The sequence below is a fragment of the Elgaria multicarinata genome, chromosome 5 (assembly GCF_023053635.1).
Source record: "Elgaria multicarinata webbii isolate HBS135686 ecotype San Diego chromosome 5, rElgMul1.1.pri, whole genome shotgun sequence".
NCBI lineage: Eukaryota > Metazoa > Chordata > Lepidosauria > Squamata > Anguidae > Elgaria > Elgaria multicarinata.
This window is the reverse complement of record NC_086175.1, coordinates 125,397,762-125,420,039: the sequence shown is the minus strand read 5'-3', so window position 1 is coordinate 125,420,039 and position 22,278 is coordinate 125,397,762. Positions and strand designations below refer to the sequence as shown.

General features: G+C 44.4%; 1 protein-coding gene across 1 annotated transcript in view; it reads right to left on the bottom strand.

Annotated features, from left to right (window-relative positions):
- RAB38 (RAB38, member RAS oncogene family) overlaps positions 1 to 15,190 on the bottom strand; it is a 31,257-nt gene extending 16,067 nt beyond the window's left edge. Inside the window, exon 1 of the mRNA XM_063127183.1 lies at positions 14,970 to 15,190. Within this exon, the coding sequence (XP_062983253.1) occupies positions 14,970 to 15,180 (211 nt within the window). The 5' untranslated portion in view covers positions 15,181 to 15,190. The remainder of the gene's footprint in view (positions 1 to 14,969) is intronic.
- Between the last annotated feature and the right edge of the window lie 7,088 nt (positions 15,191 to 22,278).

Sequence of the window (22,278 nt, the reverse complement as noted above, 5' to 3'; positions counted from 1 at the left end):
AAGCCCTTGCAGAAGTTTTCCAACCTTTTAGAACGGGGTGAGGGTAACTGCACAAAAACTGAGAAACTTAGCAAATGATCATGGCTGGACGAAAGGGCTGTGGCCAGAATGAAACCTCAAGTGGCCCAGTGGTTAAACATCCCTGAGCTAAGTAGTATACCAGTCTAAGCAGTTTGGAGAAAGGATGCCTTTACAAAGGTAACAACTAGGTCCCTCCAGGAATCCAGATCCACCACTTATCACTGACCGCTCTCAATGACCCTACTTGCATTTTTTAAAAAAATGCATGATGGGCTAACTGGATACAACACGAGGTGCCCCATTCATTACATAGACAAAATCGCAGGTTTGTAACACTGAGCTTTTGTTTCACAGGCCAACATTCCTTTCATTTCATTCTTCTTTTTAAAACGGGGGACACATTCACACACATGATCCAGAAGCTCCAAAAGTGAACTTGGGTCTTTGATTATTTCTATCTTGCGCAACACTGCAGTCCATTGATAAACATGAACATGAGCATGATCTCTTGGAAAAAAACTGAAGGTCATCAACAACAGTTATTACCGACAGTTTCCGGTAAAGATGCCTTATGATCTCTCTCAATGGACTAATAAGACAAATGGCTACATCATGAGTTATTCAGCCATCTCTTTGCTGAGGTTTCTTTGTGTGCCAGAATATCTCACTTTCAAAAAGAAGCTAGTTTTTGACACAGCAGCCTAAAGCGAGAATTCTTTAAAATGTATCACAGTAGCAGAGCAATACTATGCATGTTGAGCTATGGAATTAACTACCACAAGATGACCAATTTGGATGGCTTTAATAGGGGGTTGGATAAATTCCTGGAGGAGAAGGCCATCAATGGCTACTAGTCCTGATGGCTATGTGCTACCTTTAGTATCTGAGGCAGAATGCCTATGTACACTAGTGGCTGGGGAATATTGGGGGGGGGGGGCGTGTGTGCTGCTGCACTTGTGTCCTGTTCACACAGCTGGTTGGCCACTGTGTGAACAGAATGATGGACTAGATGGACCCTTGGTCTGATCCAGTATGGCTCTTTTTATGTAGAAGATGCAGTGATGGGTACCAATTTGGCTTTCAAAGGGGGTTGGATAAATTCCTCGAGGAGAAGGCTATCAATGGGTACTAATCCTGATGGCTATGGGCTACTTCCAGTATCAGAGGCATTAAGTCTATATACACCAGTTGCTGGGGAACATGGGCGGGAGCGTACTATTTCACTCATGCCCTGCTTGTAGGTTCCTGGTCGACAGCTGGTTGGCCACTGTGTGAACAGAGTGCTGGACTAGATGGACCCTTGGTCTGATCCAGCATATCTCTTCTTATGTCAATTCAGAACGAAAACACATGTTATCCCAATGGTGTAGCTGAGTCCGATAGTTTAATTTACTCTAGTCTAACTGTGCACAGTCCCAATTTGGATTGAGACCGACACTTACTTTATTTATTTATTTATTTATTATACTTATATACCGCTCCCATAGCCAGGGCTCTCTGGGCGGTTTACAGAAATTCTAAAATTGAGATAAAAACAAGAATACAAAATTTTAAACTCTAAAACACAGTACATACACACATAAAGCATTAAAAACCAATTAAAAACTAAACATGTGGGTAATTAGGATGTGCCGCCATATGCCCAGGCAAAGAGGAAAGTCTTAACCTGGCGCCGGAAAGATAGCAGCATTGGCGCCAGGCGAGCCTCATCAGGGAGATCATTCCACAGTCTGGGGGCCACCACCGAAAAGGCCCTGTCCCTCGTTGCCACACTCCGAGCCTCTCTCGGAGTAGGCACCCGGAGGAGGACCTTAGATGTTGAACGTAGTGACCGGGTATATTCACGTCGGGAGAGGCGTTCCGTCAGGTATTGTGGTCTGGGAGGTGAGGCTTACACACACACACCCTCCATTTTCTTCCTGAAATTCCAGACAAACATCCTGTGGGGAAACCCATAATGCAAGTATGCACTATTGCTGTTGCACTTTACTTCACTTATGCTAGCATTTTATTTATTTATTACTTATTTATTAATTACATTTCTATACCGCCCAATAGCCGGAGCTCTCTGGGCGGTTCACAAAAATTAATGGTGCAAGCCAAGAGGAAGTGTTGGATATTGCCCCATGGCTTGAATGGGAAACTAAGGCCATAGCTAGACAGGGCGATATCCCAGGGCGATCCCTGGGATCATCTCTGCGCATCCACATGACGCACAGGGGATCGTGGGAGCAGGGAGGGATGATCCCGAGACCACAGAACATGTGGGCGGGCATCGCGGTTTGTCCCAGCTCCTAGTGAGGAGCTGGGAACGGTGCTCGGGGCGCAGAGCTCCTCAGGAGCTCTGCACCTATCGGGTGGGAGGAGCGGAAAAAATAGTTAAAACTAAAAAAACACCTCACCTTCTGCGCACAAGCGCTCGTCTCCTTTAAGGAAAACAAAATGGCGGGCACGACGTCCTGTTCTTCCAAGGCTGTTGTGCGCCACATGTAAACAGTGGGTAAGACCTATTACTTTTACAAAAGACCTGATCCTGGGGAGATGAAAACTGATGGAAATGGTTTGTTGATACAGCTGCCTAAATTTTGGGGCTCTCCTTGGGGGCGTGCCGGCTACAGGGAACTGCCCCAATGAGTGCCTGCAGTTCAAAACGGACTACTCCACCACCGCTTAAAGTGTGGCACCCAGAACTGGACACAAATTTATTCTGCAGAGAGAACTGCCCAGTGGGTTGTGCTCCGTGCATCAGAATTCAGTCTCTGCTGTTTTGGCACATACAGAATTCTTTACGTTCCCACTAGCAAGGGGCTAAGGAAAAAAAAACACTCCACTTTTTCAAAAGTTGTGGTTTATTGGCAAGGGAAGGTGTAGTCAAGAAACCGCCGTGACTATCTCACTTTTCCATGAGAATCGGGTTTGCGTCCCAGCAAAAGTGCACTCTAATGTACTCCTCACTGATGCATAATACCCATATTTGCTTAACAGCATTTTAAGCATTTGAATAGTATCTCTCGGTTCCGAAGGCTTTTGTTCGTAAAGGGGAAACTGGCAGGCATGGAAAATGAATCTATCCATTCATTAAGGCTGCTGTCCTCAATGTGAGGCTCAGAGATTAGAAAGCTGAGGCAGAAAATGAAAATGACATAAAAATAAATAAAACAGCACCAAAATTCAAGCAAGAGCATACACACGTATATTTTTAAGTGTCTCACTCAACTTGAGCTTTGGAGTTGGCTTAAACTTTAGTGCCATGATCATGGCTGGAACACTCTTTTCCATAGCTGAGCCTTCCGCTGTCCATGACAGCGCTGTCCATGACAGCGGAAGATGTTTTGACTACAACTTCCATCAGCTAAAGCAAGCATGGTCAATGGTCAAGGATAATGGAAACTGTAGGCCAACACAACTGGAAGGACCGAGGTTGGGTTCTTGATTGAATTTTGGTGTGGTTTTATTTATTTTGTCTCCATTGCCATTTCCTAGGACCACCTGGATTTGAGATTAGTGCTAAAATCTGATTCTTCCTCCAGCTACCGCCTTGATTGCCCAGAGACTACAAATTCTAAGGTGGCATTCAATTGGACACTGCCTGTGACGTCACTGATGACAAGCAGGCTTATGCATGAGGGGACATTATACACAGTTCCAGAAGACCCTAGGTGCAAGCCCAGGACAACAGGGGACAAAAATGAAGGCTATGTGGTAGATCATGCTTGAGGATGTTTCTTGCAAAAGTATTTTCCTGGGTTACCCATAGAAACATAGAATAGTAGAGTTGGAAGGGGCCTATAAAGCCATCCCTAACAGAGGGTTGTCCAGCTGCCTCTTGAATGACTCTAGCGTGGGAGAGCCCACAACCTCCCTAGGTAACTGGTTCCATTGTCGTACTGCTCTAACAGTCAGGATGTTTTCCTGATGTCCAGCCGGAATCCGGCTTCCTGTAACTTGAGCCCATTGTTCCAGGTCCTGCACTCTGGGAGGATCGAGAAGAGATCCTGGGCCTCCTCTGTGTGACAACCTTTCAAGTATTTGAAGAGTGCTATCATGTCTCCCCTTAATCTTCATTTCTCCAGGCTAAACACACCCAGTTCTTTCAGTCACTTCTCATAGGGCTTTATTTCCAGATCCCCGATCATCCTCATTGCCCTCCTCTGAACACGACTGGATTGTCTAAGATTCGCTGGAGCCTTGTTAGAAAAGGACTGCGAGCGGTTGGTCCTCTAGAAGAGAGAGGGCGGAAGCGAGAGCTTGTACTGGAAGCTCTAGGCCTTGTCATTTGAGAGACAAGAACTATGCTGCCACCCTTGTGCTATTAACTAAGTAAGCCTTGGGAGAGGAAGTTCAAACTTTTAGAATGGAGGGGGGAAATGTACAAAAGCCAGGAAAGTACAAAATGACCGGTAGTTGGGGGAAAGGATGGGGCCCGAGGAGATGGGGCCATCTGGTGAACCTGGGGATTCAGTTAGGGGGCCCAGGAGTAGGGTGACCATATGGAAGGGAGGTAAAAAGAAGGGAGAAACAAATTCTCAGGATGCTGAACAACTTACAAATAAAAGTTCAGCATCCTGAGAAATTGTTCCTCCCTTCTTTTTACCTGATTTGGATGCTTTTCTCCCCATTTTTGCATATGGACAGAAGGACAGGGCTCCTGTATCTTTAACAGTTGCATAGAAAAGGGAATTCCAGCAGGTGTCCTTTGTATGCATGCAGCACCCGGTGAAATTCCCTCTTCATTGCAACAGTTAAAGCGCCAGGAGCCCTGCCCCTTTTGCATCTGGTCACCGTAGCTAAGATTCTCTTAAAAGAAAGGACCGTAGCTCAATGGTAAGAGCACCTGCTTTACATACAGAAGGTCCCAGGTTCAATCTCTGGCATCTCCAGGTAGGGCTTGGAGTCGCCGCTGGACACGGCATAATGAGCTCAAGTTACAGGAAGTCAGATTCTGGCTGGACATCAGGAAAAACTTCCTGACTGTTAGAGCAGTACGACAATGGAACCAATGACCTAGGGAGGTCGTGGTCTCTCCCACACTAGAGGCCTTCAAGGGGCAGCAGGACAGCCATCTGTCAGGGATGCTTTAGGGTGGATTCCTGCATTGAGCAGGGGGTTGGACTCGATGGCCTTGTAGGCCCCTTTCAACTCTACTATTCTATGATTCTATGAAACCTTGGAGAGCTGATGCCCGTCAGTATCAACAATACTAGGCTAGATGAGCCAATGGTCTGACTCTGTAAATGGCAGCTTCCTATGTGCAAATGAAGGCACTGAATAAAAGCAGTTTTCTAGGGTTTCAGACAAGATTCAGGATGTCCAGATTTTGTGAAATCTGCCCCGCGTGTTTTGTGGATTGCACCGTGTCGTTTGTGCCAGCATCCATTCACAAATGGATTTGAATATTCTTCTCCGTTATGCAGAAAAATACGGAAAAAAATCCGTAAGGAAGTTCACAACAATTTACATAATTCATGTCAGTATGTAAGATGTAGTGTATTGGCCCCCATTATACTCAGCTTTTTCATATTTCCCAGCATGGCATATGTCTCAGAAGAAATGTGCATATTTTCTTGCAAATAAATTTGCATGAATTTCAGGAAAGTAAAAAACAAACAAAACCAACCTGAAAGTCCGTGGACTCCACATGGCCTGGGGAGGCCGGTCCACAGTGGATTCCGCAGGTCAGATTCTTAAAAATCGCAACTCATTTTTTTCTGTCTCGAATTTCTCCAGCAGCCCTAGACGAGAGTCCTTCTAAAACCTACCTGGGGATGCCGGGGATCAAACCTGGAACCTTCTGCATGCAAAGCACAGGCTCTACCACTGAGCTACTATTGTCCTTCTCCTTGAATTTCCTAGGATGAGCACTTTCCAAAACAGGGGCAGAAATATCACATGCGCCAACAGTAGGGTGACCATATGAAAAGGAGGACAGGGCTCCTGTATCTTTAACAGCTGCATAGATAAAGGAATTTCAGCAGGTGTCATTTGTATATATGGGGAACCTGGTGAAATTCCCTCTTCATCACCACAGTTAAAGCTGCAGGAGCTATACTAGAGTGACCAGATTTAAAAGAGGGCAGGGCACCTGCAGCTTTAACTGCTGTGATGAAGAGGGAATTTCACCAGGTTCCCGATATATACAAATTAACACCTGCTGAAATTTCCTTTTCAATACAACTGTTAAATATACAGGAGCCCTGTTCTCCTTTTCATATGGTCACCCTAGCCAACAGAAATGCTGAAACAGAGTAGGCCCTGCCACAACATTTCTTTGAAGTGATACTGCTCGACATGTGTTGAACACACCACATCCCCCCTTGGTTTAGGAAGACTCTGTTCTTGCCAATTCAGTGCTATAATTCTTTCCACCCTGTGGCATAATGTGGAGGTTGTGCAGCTCATTAAAATCTACAGCTCTTTTGTAATTACTTCCAAATCTTCGGCAGTCTGCCTGAAAGCTATATCATATGATCTCGCAAGCACATGATTTGCTGTACAACTCTTCCTCATACTAATCAGGTTTGTAAAATCATGGTGTTCTCTCCCTTTACATATAGTCCTTTTTAAAATAATAGGTTTAATAACACTGCACTTCCAAGGCATTCAGATCACTACCCAGGAACAGAAGTAGTGGTTTGTTGTAGGGTTGTGAATTCAGGGTTGTTTGTGGTTAACAACCCATAGTTAAACATAGTAGTGCAGGATCCACACGTAACAACAACCAACCCAGAGTTCAACAATAACTCATACTCAACCCATACTCTGGGTTGTTGTTATGTGCGAACCAGGTCAGAGAGATGGAAGTGGCTATTTAGGACATTAAGTCCAACTCCCTGCTCAGTGCAGAAATCCAGTTTGTATCCCAAAAAGATTATTGGCTTCCCAGTCTTTGCTTGAATTCATAGAATCGTAGAATCATAGAATAGTAGAGTTGTAAGGGGCCTATAAGGCCATTGAGTCCAACCCCCTGCTCAATACAGGAATCCACCTTAAAGCATCCCTGACAGATAGTTGTCCAGCTGCCTCTTGAATGCCTCTAGCGTGGAAGAGCCCATGATCTCCCTAGGTAACTGGTTCCATTGTCGAACTGCTCTAACAGTCAGGAAGTTTTTCCTGATGTCCAGCTGGAATCTGGCTTCCTTTATCTTGAGCCCGTTATTCCGTGTCCTGCACTCTGGGAGGATCGAGAAGAGATATTGGCCCTCCTCTGTGTGACAACCTTTCAAGTATTTGAAGAGTGCTATCATGTCTCCCCTCAATCTTCTCTTCTCCAGGCTAAACATGCCCAGTTCTTTCACTCTCTCCTCATAGGACTTTGTTTCCAGACCCCTGATCATCCTCGTCGCCCTCCTCTGAAGATGCTCCAGCTTGTCTGCATCCTTTTTGAAGTGTGGTGCCCAGAACTGGACACAATACGATGAGGCCTAACCAGGGCCGAATAGAGGGGAACCAGTACATTGCGCTATTTGGAAGCTATACTTCTATTAATGCAGCCCAAAATAGCATTTGCTTTTTTTGCAGCTACATCACACTGTTGGCTCATATTCAGCTTGTGATCTACAACAATTCCAAGAACCTTCTCGTTTGTAGTATTGCTGCAAAGAGTCTACCACTTCCCTTGACAGTTGGTTCTATTGTTTGACCATTAGGAAGGGTGTTGTTTTTTTTACCTGATGTTCAATTATCATTAACAATCTTGCCTATATATAAATTAGGATTGCCAAACACCATACCTTAACTTAAAGCTTGCATTTTACTTTATTCTGGTGGTATGAGAGCTGGTGGTGCAGCAAGGTTCTTTGTTCCTGCGTAGCCAAGAGGGCGGTGTCTCAGGATATGAGAGAGGAGCCCCAGGCATGGCTCCTCCCCACATCAGCAGTGCAGTAGTTTCTTGGAGGGGCAACAGAGGAACGGGAAGTAGCAACTATGGCCTTAGCTAGACCTAAGGTTTATCCTGGGATCGTCCCGGGGTCATCCCTGTTCATGTAAATGACACACAGGATATCCTGGGAGCAGGCTGGGACGACCCCGGGACAATCCCAGGACAAACCTTAGGTCTAGCCTGAGTGGTTTCCTTACACATGACCTGAGATTCCTCTTATTAATCCAATGATGTGGGAAGGAGTCCAAACACAGCAGCTGCCTATATAACATAAGTATTACATTGCTGTTCTACCATCTGTATCTGAAGCTTTTTTGGATCTTAGACTACATCTTATTCAGCAAAAACAAATATGTTTCGGGTTTATTGGAGTCCACAACGCCTTTTGAATAAGGATTTGTCTAGCTTGCACAATTGTTGGATATGTAATGCACCTAATGCTTCTTTAATTCACATGTTTTGGCAATGCCTAGTAGTAATTACCCCCTTTTGGGAGGAGGTTATAATACGGACAAACTTTGTACTGAAACAATCTATAATACGGAACGATGTGCACGTCCTCCTAAATTACCTACCAGCTTTTTGGAAGTTAACACATGGTCAGCGCAAATGGATTTTCAGAGCCCTTATGACAGCTGAAAGACTTTATATTATCATGTTGGAAGGATAAATGCTCACCTCCCATAATGAAACAACCTTATCAACATTTGAATGAGTGTTATCTAGGTGCAATTTACAAGTGGATATTTGGTCTGCTTTTCTTGAAACCAATGCATAATTCACTCCCTTTTTTTTAAAAAAAAACAAATGGTACACTTGATGGAAAAAACAATGATATTCCTATATATAATGTTCCTTTGCTTTGCTTTTTCATGATTTATTTTCTGTTGTTTTGTTAATATTCACAATAAACTTTTTTTAAAAAAATAAATAAATAACATAACAAGAAGGACTTACACTTTTTGCATCATACCAGTACAGCATTCCAGAGCAAAGGTGGGCAGAAAGTAGATCTCCAGATGTTTGGACTTCAACTCCCAGCATTCCTAACTAACTATTGGCTATGCTGGCAGGGGCTTCTGGGAGATGAAGTCTAAAACATCTGAAGACCTACCTTCCACGCAGCCCTATTCTAGAGGTGTCGCAACAACCCTAATAAGTTGGGGGTTTGTGCAATGCTGAATTTATGAAATACAAAGATACCCATTGCATAAGCATTGCTAATATCAGCTATGCCAAACACACAGTACAAGCTTCTAAAATCCCTTAATTCCAAAAGAATGCTAGGAATTGCCTGGTCTTGTTTTATATAATTCGAGAGAGAGACAAAAATCATTAGCAGTAGAGTTTAGAAATTAAAAGCTGTTGATTCAAAAAATAACTTCAGAAAAGTCTGAGGAAGATCAGATGATTATATTTTTAAACATCTTCTGATGTTTCTCAGGTTTCATATAATTATTTTTTGAATCAACAGCTTTAATTGCTAAACTTTGTCTACGTTATTGATGTCCCCCCCCCCATACACATACATATATGTAATTGCTTCTAGAGGTAATTAATTGCATGCTTATTGATAAAGAAAACCCTGGCACCCAACTTCTTTCTTTTCCTTTTGTAGCTAAAAAGAAAACAGCAACTGACATAGGCCCTTTCTATACCTAAGGGTTATCCCAGGGAAATGGAGGGATTGTCCCTGCCTGCTCCCGGGATCCCCGCCTGTGTGCCATTTGCCTGCACAGGGATGATCCCGGGGAAAGAGGCAGGTGTAGCAACGGCCATAGCGCCAAAGAAATGCTTTTTGGATGCAGTTGGACAAACATACGGGTGATAGGTATAAAGAACGAATGTAAAAATAAGGGATCCCATGACCTATTGAAAAATGTCCAAATTGCTGTCTGTAACTATTTTAAGGTTTTATTAAACATCAGATCGTCAAATGTACGGTGGATCGCCCCCAATGTATAAATAGCTATATAGCAAAGTTGGGTTTGCAATAGAAAATACACTCGTATTATCTAGCTGGGATGCTTGGAGTTGTAGTCCAACACATCTGGAGGGCACCGGGTTGGGGAAGGCTGGAGTATACATAACCATCTAAAGAGGGGTGAGCATCCACAAGGCACTTAAGTTCAGAGTCTAATGCCTAATCTACACTAAGCAGGATATTGCACTATGAAAGCAGTATGAAAGAGGTATATAAAAGGCAGGAGCTACACAAAGCAGGATATAGCAGTATGAAAGCGGTATATGTATGGCATGGTATGTGTCAATTGGCCCCAACAGTTGTCAGTGCACTTCAATACCGCTATAAAGCAGTAGTGAACCGCCCAGAGAGCTCCAGCTATTGGGCGGTATAGAAATGTAATAAATAAATAAATAAAAATAAATAGTGTGGCTCCTACCTATATACCGCAGTCATAGTGCAACATCCTGCTTGGTGTAGATTAGGCCTAAGTGTCTATCAAGGGCAGGATCTACACTACTGCTTTAAAGCACTTTATAACAGTTTTGACAACTGTTGGGGCCCAGGACACACTGCATATATAGTTGTCAAAACTGTTATAAAGCGCTTTAAAGCAGTAGTGTAGATTTGGCCATAAGGATAATCTAATCTAGAATCCGGTTTCACACAGTAGGGCAGCAAGTTGACTCTGGGAAACTCACAAGGAGAACTCAAAGGCAGAAATCTTCTCTGGTTGTTTCCACTCCAACCACACAGAGGCACACTGGATTATTCAGAGGCACACTGTCAACTGCATTATTCCCGCATCACTGGATTATTCAGAGGCTCCCTGTCTCTGATCCTGGTGATTGCAAAGAGCCACTCAATTGAGAACCCCAGCCATTTTGGCTGGGAATGATGGGGGTTGCAGTCAAACACAGCTGGAAGGGACCAAGCTGGGGAACGCTAGGCTAGCCCTTTTCACATGTCTTGCTCTAGAGCAGTGGTCTTCAACTGCTGGGTCACATGACCCAAAAGTGGGTCACAAGATCAGTCTTGATGAGTCGCGGCAAAGCTGCTGCCACCATGTTGGCCAATTGTGAAATTGCGAAAGTGGGTCCCATGTTGCAGGTTGGGTGTCCGTGGTGGGTCACAGGTCTGGGTCAGTTAAAGACCACTGCCCTAGAGTAAGCATGTTCTAGGATCACAACATGAATCTCTGAAAAGGCTGAGGATGCACGTGAGTGCAGCCACACGTTTGTCAAGGTTTGTAGCTCACGCTTTATATTGCCAAGTTTCTTAGCTGTACACCTAAAAATCACCATAACGTGTGAATCAACCTTATCTGAGAGCTTGTTTGAGACCACTATGGTTGTTTCCAGAACCAGTCTGCGTTCATCGAGTATCGTGTCCAGGTTTTCCTATGACTGCAGCAAAGCCAGTCAGAGAAGAGACAAAATGCCTGGTTTCCATGGAACGACAACCCAGGGTTAGTTTGTTTGATTTTAAACTCTGGGTTGGCGAAAATGTGGCAGTGTGCTCTGGTACATGATGCTTGATTGCTCCCACCAGTGGCGGATTTAATGGTCTTATGGGAGTCCCCTTGAGATAGCCATGGGTATTGCCTCCATTGTAAAGGCACAACTGATATTTCTTCCTCCACCCAGTCCATGTTTTACAACTGCTTCTACATTCCTATGTGAGAGGAATAAGAGCAAAACTACCGTATTTCTTCGATTGTAAGACGCCATTGATTGTAAGACGCACACTAATTTCAGTACCACCAAGAGAAAAAAAGCTTTGATTCTAAGAATAATAATCACACCCACGATTCTAAGACACACCTTGTTTTTAGAGATGTTTATATGGGGGAAAAATGTGTTTTAGAATCAAAGAAATATGGTATCAGCAAGCCTGGATTACAAAACAAAAACAAAACCTCCGGGCATGTGTAGTTTTGCATTTTAAACTCATCATCAGGAGTACAGGAATACAACGAAGGTTGTTTCTAATGCACTCATCACCTACTGCTCAATGGGTGGTCACTTGCCCCCAACCCCGGGGGGGGGGCAGAGGGCCATGAACTTTGGCCCCAAGGTCTAACCCTACATGCCACCAATAGTTCCTACTGCAAGCATGAGTGACTAAAATACCCCGGGATGCTCCATCCCTGGGAAGTTTAGTGTTGTGTGTGAACCAGAAACTCTGGCTTTCAGAGTAGAGACAAGCCAGAGTTGGGACCCATGGTTTCACTCTGAGCTCCGACTTTATCTGATCTCTCCAACAAGCCAGAGTTTCTGATTCGCATGTCACATGAAACAACCCAGGGACAGATCATCTCTGGCTTATTTAGCCAGCACTGCTTGCAGTGGCCACGTGGCCGCATTCACAACCACCCAAAGTTTTTGGGTTGTTATGATGTGCAAACTGGGTCACCTGCTGTTATAATAATCGCTTTGCTTTGGCAGCAAGATTATAAATAAATAAATAGCTGCTAGGGTTAGCCATTTAGCATCTCTTTTTCATCTGAAGTATGTGTGCAAAGCGAGCGTTCCTGTCTCAAACTCATCCCATTTCTTTCAAATATAACAGAAAGAATGGATGCTGTACAAATGAGAGAATTGTCACAAGAGGTGTGATTCAGAAAAGAGGCGGGGGGAGGGGGAAGAGGAACTGAACATAGGAAGAGTTTTAATTTGTTTTAAAAAATAATCTCCAGATCTGAATGGTGGCTCTTGGCCATCTTCAAAGACTTCTTTAGCCCATCTTCAGCTTTTAGTTGGCATGAGAGCGACAAAAATAAACACAGCCAGACTTCCACAATTCTCTCCTCCCAATTCCTATTTCCCAGGGTAAGATCTATTCTAGGGCCAGATCTACACTACTGCTTTAAAACACTTTATAACAGTTATTAGCGCTTTAACTGCTTTAAAGCGCTATAAAAATGTTATAAAGCGCTTTAAAGCAGTAGTGTAGATCCTGCCTAGGTTTTCACTCTTAATTTCTTTTCCTACGAGGAAAAACAAACTCATTTAGGAAATAACACCCAAACTGCATGCAGATCCCCAGATGAAATCACTGACAGATACGGATTTTGCTGCAAGTAAATGCAGCAAAATACACATAGGCACGATAATCACATATGCCGATGTGCATGTGGGCTTCTTAGACTTTCCCATGCGGAAATCCTTTCCGTGTAGAAAAAAACGTAAATGTATGAAGTGGCCATTGGTTTAAGACTGGGTGTTTTTTTTTAACTTCTAAAAGTAGCTGCATTGTGAACTATCAGGATTAGCTATTTTCATTTGTTTTGCTTTTTTCTTTTCTTTTCCCTATTTAAGAGATAAGTTTCCAAGACGAAGGCCAGATCTACACCTTGTGTCAAATAATTACGAAGTGGAATAAAAAGCAGGAAATAACACTATGAAAGCGGTATTCAACCAACAGTTATCAGTGTGCTTCAATACCGCTATAAAGCAGTAGTGTAGACCTAGAGCACTATTCTGAAGTTTAGCCTTATGGTTGGATCCAGACTTAGTCATACTTAGAGTAGACACATTTAAATCAATGCAATTAAGCCAGTGCTCTCAGTTCCGTTCCATTGAATCTTCTCTTGGATCCAAAGTCAAAACACCCTTTTTGAAGTTTCGTTGTTTTTATTATTCCTTACAGAATATGCACCTTGCCTGGCGTTTAACCGGTGCAAAAGATGGGTCTCTGTTCTAATAATTTAAAGGCATAATCTAACCAAGATTAAACAATGTAATGATAGCTGGATTGTGTGACTTTTGCTGCATTTACCTGCAGCAAAAAGGTGTGCAGCACCATTTTAATGCCACCCCCCTTATTCGTGACAAAACTCTAGGAAGATTTAAAAGCCGAGCCTCAGAGAACTTTTTTTTAACAGATTGGTCACTATCCACATTTAAACATATAAAATCTTCCTGGATTTTGATCAGGGTGCTAAACACACTGCTAAATCTTTACCAAGGAAACTAGCGAGATTTGGTTGGATCCTGTCGTAGGTTTCATTTAAAATAAATAAATACACACACATAAAGGGTGCTATCCAGCCAAAGCCGGCCTTTTAAATTGCCATCAATTTCAACAGACTGAACTTCCAAACATGTGTTTAAACACAGCAATACTATGTGCGCTGAATTTGTGGGGCTTACATTACCGTGTAACTCTCCCACTGAAATCAATAGGGCTTGAAAATGCTGAAGGCTGCAATGCTATGTCTACTTTACTTGGGAGTAAGCTCACTGAACTCTGCAGGCCTGCCCAGGAAACTTGCATCGGACACCAGTGGCTTATGCCCAAAGTTAAGAAACCAGCTTTGTAATGGGATTTGAAAACGCTTAAGACTGCAGTCCTACGCATGCTTACTTAGCAGCAAGCCCCATGGAACCCAATAGGATTTCCTAGCAAACATACATAGAATTGTGCTGTGAAATTCCAAAAACAGCTTCGGAGCGGGAATTCTTTAGGGCTGCAATCCTTAGGAGTGAACTTCACTGAACTAAATGGTGCTGCCAAGTAAACATGCTGTAACTTTGGCTGGATCATGCCCACAGTTCAGAACCCAGCATCTAAGCGAGGTTTGAAAAACTCTTAAGACTGCAGGCCCCGTACATGCTTCCTTGAGAGTAAGATCCAGTGAAATATGCATGGGACCGCCAAGTAAACACGCTGCAAATTTGGACGGATTGTGCCCAGTGTTTCGAAACCAGCTTCTGAACAAATCTAGGGGTAAAAAGCAGAGCAGGTTCTACGTAGAGCAGACCCGTTGAAATGAAGTCCCAGTCATTCCAATGGGTCTACTCTAAGCAGGATTTAACCATAAGTATAATTAAGTGCCTGCTCTTCTGGAGGCAAGGAAGTACTTTTGTCCCCCGCACCTATTCCGCCCTTCCCACCTAACACCCCCTTGATCAGTCCCCTCCAGCAGCCTTCCCCAACACACCGTCCCCCCAGCAACTACAACCCCCATCATCCCCAACCAGCAGGGCAATGGGCACTGTAGTCCAACACACCGGAAAGGCACCAGCACACCGGCCTTCCCCCAATGACTACGCTGTCTCGGGATGATGGGAGTTGTAGTCCCCAAACATCACCCGAACTCACCGGCGATATCCCAGAGCTGCAGCCGCACCACCGTCTCCGGGTCCCAGCTGAGCACCTTGAGGGCGAAGTCCACACCGATGGTGGCCCGGTAGTGCGGGGAAAAGTTCTGGTGGACGTAGCGCTTGATGATGCTGGTCTTGCCCACGCCCAGGTCGCCGATCACCAGCAGTTTGTAGAGGCGCTCCTTCTGGCCGGGCAGCGGCTTCTGCATCTCCTCCTCCTTCTTCTTCTTCGTCTTCTTCTCCGCTCCGCTCCTCTCGCGCTCGAGCTCTGGCGGTAATCGCATGGCTCGCAGCTGCGGCGGCGGCGGCTCGAGGGAGGGAAGGGAAGAAGCAAGCAAAGCCGGGGAGAGAGGGAGGGTCGAGGAGGAGAGGCCGGGGCGGAGGGAGGAGAAAAAAGCAACACCCCCCTTCCCCAACAGCGTCTCCAACCAGCGCGCAGGGAGTGGGTTTTCTGGCCACACAGCCCCCTCTCTTGCTTCGGAGTGAGTCCGCGGTCGGCGGGACTAAAGGACCGTGGAAAACCACGCCTCGGCTGAACTTTTTTTTTTTTTCTCCTTGCAAAGTTTACTCCGAAAGTAAACGGGAACGGATCAATTGGGACGCATCCCCTCCCCACCCCCGACACATTCCCCCCTCTTGCAGGCACGATCCCGGGACAATGAATTCGGATGGGCCATGGTTTGGTTTCATTTTTATTTTTACTATTCTAATCGCTCTTTGGTCATATGCATGCAGGAGCGGGGAGCCGGATCCGGGACCGCAGCAGGGCTGGTGGTGGAAGGGTTAAAACAGCAGTCATTTGGCTCTCTCAGCTATCTCCCCCCACCCCCGCGTCTGTAAAAAAAAAAGCCAGCCGCCATAACTTTTGCTTGTGGAGTAAATACATTGGCTTCAATAGGATTACTCCAGATTATAGAATTTTTACGATCTGAATCCACACACACGCGCGCGCGCGCACGCGCTTTTACTGTTAAGGAGGGTTTCACATGCGTTTACAAGCCTATGTAAGTCTACTCAGAAGTAAGTTCCATTGAGTTCAGTGGGGTTTACTCTCAGGTAAGTAGGTATAAGATAGCAGCCTTAGGGTGCATTGCTATGTATGTTTAGACAGAAAAAAAGTCCTACAATTCCTGGCATTTCTCAGACAACGCTGGGAGTTGTAGGACTTTTTTCTTCCTAAATATGCATAGGATCACACCCTTAGATTTTAATCCTAGAAGTAGGACCTATGTTATTTTAATTTTTTATATAATGTGTTAGATTATTATCATCATCTTCTATCCATGGCAGAATTATTATTATTATTAATTTCTGCAGTGGATAGATGATTTGTTTATTTATCACATTTCTGTACCACCCAATAACTGAAGCTCTCTGGGTGGTTCACAACAGATGATTCACAGATGATGATGATGATGATGGGTTCTGCCTACTGTTAGTTTAACTTAACTCCCAGAGAGCTTTAGCTAATGGGCAGCATCTTATATAAGAATATGGTAGCGTAAGTTTTATTACTTGAGGTCTACTGGACCACTTTTGTTCATTTTTGCTTTAAACTGAAGCGTGAGCAATGTGGATGTGCAGGAAAATTTGAAACTTCAAGAAAGTTTAAAGCTCGAGTTTTGAGCAGCTCAGGAAGGGAGAGTGATGAGGGAAAGGGGAGGTTAATGCATATGTCCCACACTGTGCATGTAATGTAAAGTGTGACACAGTGTGTGCATATGCACATGGAATAATGTTTACTCCTGTGAGGTCTTAGGGTGCTGGACCAATGAAAGAACAGGCACAGAATGTTGAGAAAGAGGCTGAAGAAAAGACAGTTGGTGATAAGAGTTGGAAGGAGAGAATGTGAGGAGAAAGAGTTAAAAGGACAGCAAAGGGAGAAGAAATTGACATCAGGTATTTTCAACCTCAAACTTCAAGAAATGTGCAACGATCTTTTAAAAAAGAACATAATTTCCTCCCACCTTTACTGGTTTATTTGTAGTATATTTATTTTAAAAGTGTAAAGTTGTTCCAGCCGTAATGGAAATAGGCAAACCTGTTTTTATGCAATCATTCTCAGACTACTAGCCCTCATGGCAACATGAGATTTGCACTAGTAGAAATGTAATAATAAATTTCAATCGGTCTACGCTAAGTAGGATTAACATTGGATTCAATCTGATAATAATAATTACATCTATCCATGGTTAATAGTCATAGCTAAATTGACACACACACACCCCATGTTCAAAGGCAGTTTATCAATGAATACCAAATAGTGTGGACAAAAACAGAGGAGAGTCAGCCTGCTACTAATATAGTCCTGCTGCTATTCGCCAACATGCAGAACGGAGAAACATACACTCTCTGAATCCTGGAGGAGGTGTATGGAACTTACTTCTGAGTAAACATGTATAGGTTTTGCGCCGTAAGGCCCTTTTAAACCAACGAAACAAGGTAGTCACATGATCACTTTCTTGTTGTAAAGTCCGTTTTCTTCTCCCTTGCCTTTAAATTCTCTCATTTATTTATGTTCTTATGTACTGAAACTACTTATATAACTGCTCGATATTATAAGATTTTGAAGCAGTTTACATGAGAACAGATAAGATCCAATATAAAAAGCATATAAAAGAATAAATATATTAAAAGACGTTAACGGAAACAGTAAATCAGAGCAGTGCGATTACATGTAAAGAAAAGCCTTGCGCAATCAGTTGTGTCTTCAAGAGTTTGCCGCAGTTTCCACGTCTCAGACCACACATGGGATTGCTTTCCAGAGGGCTGGTGCCACTACTGATAGGGTGACCATATGAAAAGGAGGACAGGGCCTCCTGTGTCTTTAACAGTTGTATTGAAAAGGGAATTTCAGCAGGTGTCATCTGTATATATGGAGAACCTGGGGAAATTTCCTCTTCATCACAACAGTTAAAGCTGCAGGTGCACTGCCCCCTTTTAAATCTGGTTACTCTGGTATAGCTCCTGCAGCTTTAACTGTTGTGATGAAGAGGGAATTTCACCAGGTTTCCCATATATATAAACGACACCTGCTGAAATTCCCCTATCTATGCAACTGTTAAAGATACAGGGGCCCTGTCCTCCTTTTCATATGGTCACCCTAACTGAGAAGGCCCTGTTTCTATGCTGTAGGTCGTGGGACAAGCTTCAAGGCTTCCTCAGAAAATCTCAGGGATTGATTTTGTGTATAGGGAAGAAGGTTCACTACAAAATATTATGTATGTTTAAGGCACAATCCTATGCATGTTTAGATGGGGGAGGGGAAAGTCCTACAACTCCCAGCATTCCCCAGCTAGCCATGCTGGCTAGGGAATGCTGGGAATTGTAGGACTTTCCCCCCCATATTAACATGCATAGGGATTGCCCCCTTAATCTCTATTAAGGAAGTCCGGAAAACTTTCCTGCCACGCCTTCCATCTTTTCTCTTACTTAATCTATTAAGAATGAAAAGGTGGAATAGCGTGCAGTGCCTTCCCATGCTTAGCAAGAAGAGCTCTGGTCTGGAAGCGCCCAACTTGGTGATGGTTTGAACTCCTGCTTTATTAGTTGGCAGGTTTTAGCACCTCCATTTTCTTTTTTACTGTGTTTGATTGGCTTGACTTTGCTTTATTTATTTTAAATCATGTTGCCTTTTGTGTTTGCATCTGTATTTTTATATTCCGTTGGGTTTATATTGTTGCACTTTTAGATTTTGGTTGACATTTTATGATACTATTGTTCTATTTGGGGGGGAAATCATTCAGTTTACCTGTTTTAGGTGTCTTATAATTATAAACAATAATAACTCAGAGAACAATCTTACGGTCCCTGGTAGGGCGACTATAATGAAAGGAGGACAGGGCTCGTGTATCTTTAACAGTTGTAGAGAAAAGGGAATTTCAGCAGGTGTCATTTATATGCATGCGGCACCAGGTGAAATTCCGTCTTCATCACAACAGTTAAAGCGCAGGAGCCCTGCCCTCCTTTGTATCTGATCAGGGAAGAGCCCTGTTCTCCTTTTCATATGGTCACCTTAGTCCCTGGGCAAGTATCCCAAGGGCCATAGGATGGCTTGGGGAAACCCTTTGAGGAGGACTATGTAAGTCACCTTCTTTGCAAGAGGAAAAAAGGGAGATATAAGCATCAGCATCATAACAGAGCCAGTGTGGTGTAGTGGCTAAGGTGTCGGACTGGGAGCCGGGAGATCTGGGTTCTAGTCCCCACTCGGCCATGGAAACCCCCTGGGTGACTTTGGGCCAGTCACAGACTCTCAGCCCATCCTACCTCACAGGGTTGTTGTTGTGAGAATAAGGATTATGTACACCGCCTTGGGTTCCTTTCAGGAAAAGAGGCGGGATATAAATGTAATAAATAAATAATATTTTTAAAAAACTAGCAGAGCAGGAAGTAAGCCTAGCTATAACATCTCTCCCTGATTTACTAGGGATTTTTAAGTGTAGAGCAGACTTCGGTTTGACATGGAAAAGTACTAAAAAATGATATCCTCCCAACATACTTGTGGTCTAAATAATATCTCCCCACAACACACCTGTAGTCTAAAATGCTGCAACAGCCTTCCCAAGCCTGGCCCCTCTAGATGTGTTCAGTTACAACTCCCATCATCCCCAACCAGCACAAGGCTGGCTGAGGGTTATGGTTTTTTTTACTCCAACACGTCTAACTTGGGGATGGCTGTGCTAGTCAACCCTAACACTTCATTCTCCTGCTTATGTAGACCGGGGCTAACTTCACTTGGATCTGGGCTATTTCAATCCCATTTCTGCCTGCTATCTTTGGTGTGCAATGGCTAATTTACACAGGGAGGTCATTGCTTGTTGTAGTCCAGAGATTAAGAAGAATATGGCCTCAGACAACAACCATGTGAGGTTGAATAGGCAGGGAGATATGATAATAACAGAGATTCAAGCGAATCTCCAGTTGAGGTGTTATTTTACCTGAGGGAAACCGTAGCAGGTAGTAGCCTGAGATTCATGCCCACACAGCAATTTAACTGATACTCTGTATTCAATTGCCATTGGATCCAACAATATTCTTGATTAATTTTCCTGAGAAACCTCATGGAACCACTTGGTAAACCTGGGTTGTTTGTTTTTGCTTGGCCTTGGAAAATGCAACCAAACCCTTTGAAGCAGAATTGGGTATAAACTACGGGAGTTAGTTTGAACAAGCCTAACAAGGCTCTTAATAAGTAAAGTTTTTAGCACTAGATAAAGTTTAGTCTCCAGTGGCAATATGCATAGTGAATCACATATCTTTTTAACAGATAATGATACAGCATGGTTGAATGTTGTTGTGTAAGTCTTTCAGGGTGGGTGGGAAACGGTTCTCCTGTTTAGTTTTTGCTTATTTGGAAGGCTTTCTTCCTCTCCCTTTTGGCAAAACATGGATATTTCCTTTATTATTGGGTACTGTCAGCAATCTATAATGAGGAGAAGGAGGAGAGAAGAAATAGAACAGCACAACCCACTGCTAGATTTCTTAGAGAGCAAACTCATTTAGAGAGCAATTTTTTATCACCTAGACAGCATTTGGGGGAGGGGGGGTATAATATTGTTCGTTTTCCTGGCTACAAGGTTGCCAGGAATCTGCATTCCCCATCTCTTCTCTACCCCCTAGTAGCCAGCGTGGGGAAAACTGCACTGGCTTCCTCCCTGTACTCAGTAAACAGAGCACAAAGACGATGGAAATAGGGCATTCCCGGAGGAGGTTGGGGTGTCTGCTTTGCACTGAATCTCATGACCGCCCCAGCCTCCTTCCCACTCCCTCTGAAGCGCTGCTGCTAGATGGGCAAATTGCCCATCTAGCAGAAATGAAGGGCGGCTGGAGGTGAGTAATACCCCCGTACTCTGGCCACCCTGCATTGGATATTTGTCTGCCTCCGAGTTCAGAGGAAGCTGACTACTGACGTAGGATTGTGCCCTTATTCAATTAAGACCCAATAGCTCAACAAAAGACTTGTTATTGGTAGAGATGAAAACTGCTAAAACTGTTTCATTTTTAAGTATGGATCGGCACAGCTGCCTGAATTTTTAGACCGTCTTTGGGGGCATAGCTAGGTGGACTGTCATGATGAGTACCTGCGCTTCAAGATTTACAGCTATCATCACCGCCTACGAGTAAGTCCCATTGAACCTCCTGCCCTGCTCCCTGCATGCCAATGTATGTGCCAGCTTCACCCCAGTGGCTGCATATTTATAGATGCATGTAGCGCTCCTCCATGTGAGTGGGAATGTATCAGTGTACAGGGCGTGGGCTAGCAGGCAGGGCTGGGCAAAGCTGGTAATAGGCCTGGGCTAGATGGGAAATGTAGGCCCCATTTCAAACTGCTCATTAAGTATTTTTAATCAGTTCTAAATACATATGAACTAGAATGATTTATAAAAAAGGTAATGACAACCACTTTTATTCAAGATGTATATAAGACATCACTTCTTCACATTCAGAAATGCTTTACATGGTTTTCTTTGGGCAAATTCATCATCAACAATCCCTTGGATAAGAGGAGTTGTGTAAATGCCCCCATGTGGCTGACCCTTTGCACTATATTTATTAAGTAGATGCAGCTTATGAACAGAGGAAGAGCCATGTTGCATCAGACCAAAGGCCTATCTAGTCCATCATTCTGTTCTCACAGTGGCCAGCCAAATGCCCCAAAAGGAAATCCATAAGCAACGGCACCCACCCAGCGACTGGAAATCACAGGCATCCTGGAAATAATATATAGCCAACATGACTAGCAGCCATTGATGGCATCTTCCATGAATTTATCTAATCCTCTTTTAAAGCCCTCCAGGTTTGGTGGCCATCACCACAAATTCCAGTAGTTGCAGAGTTTCCCCATGCGCAGGGCCGGTGCTACCATAGAGGCCACTCAGGCGGCCGCCTAGAGCGCCAAGCTAAGAGGGGCGCTGGGCGCAGTGCAGCACTCACATGCGTTGGCTGTGAGCCGGCCCGGCCCGAGGATTCGGCTGGGCCTAGGCGGGCGAGATGGCGCCCTGCGCCCGCCCAGCCGTAGCGAAGCCAGGGACGCTGGGGTACGGGTGGGGTGGCTCCACGTTCGGACTTCCGGATCACGCCCGGAAGCCCAAACGTGAAGCCACCACCCCCACCCCAGCATCCCTGGCTTCGCTACGGCTGGGCGGGCGGGGAGCGCCACCTCGTCAGCATGAAGGCGATGCGAGGCAGGGGGCGGGGCGGGGCTCAGTTTGCTTGCTGTCGCGAGCGGCTGGGCCTCCATCACCCCCCCCCCACAGCACTGAAGAAGAAGTTGAAAAAGAAGAAGCAAGAAGAAATAAGCAGCAAGC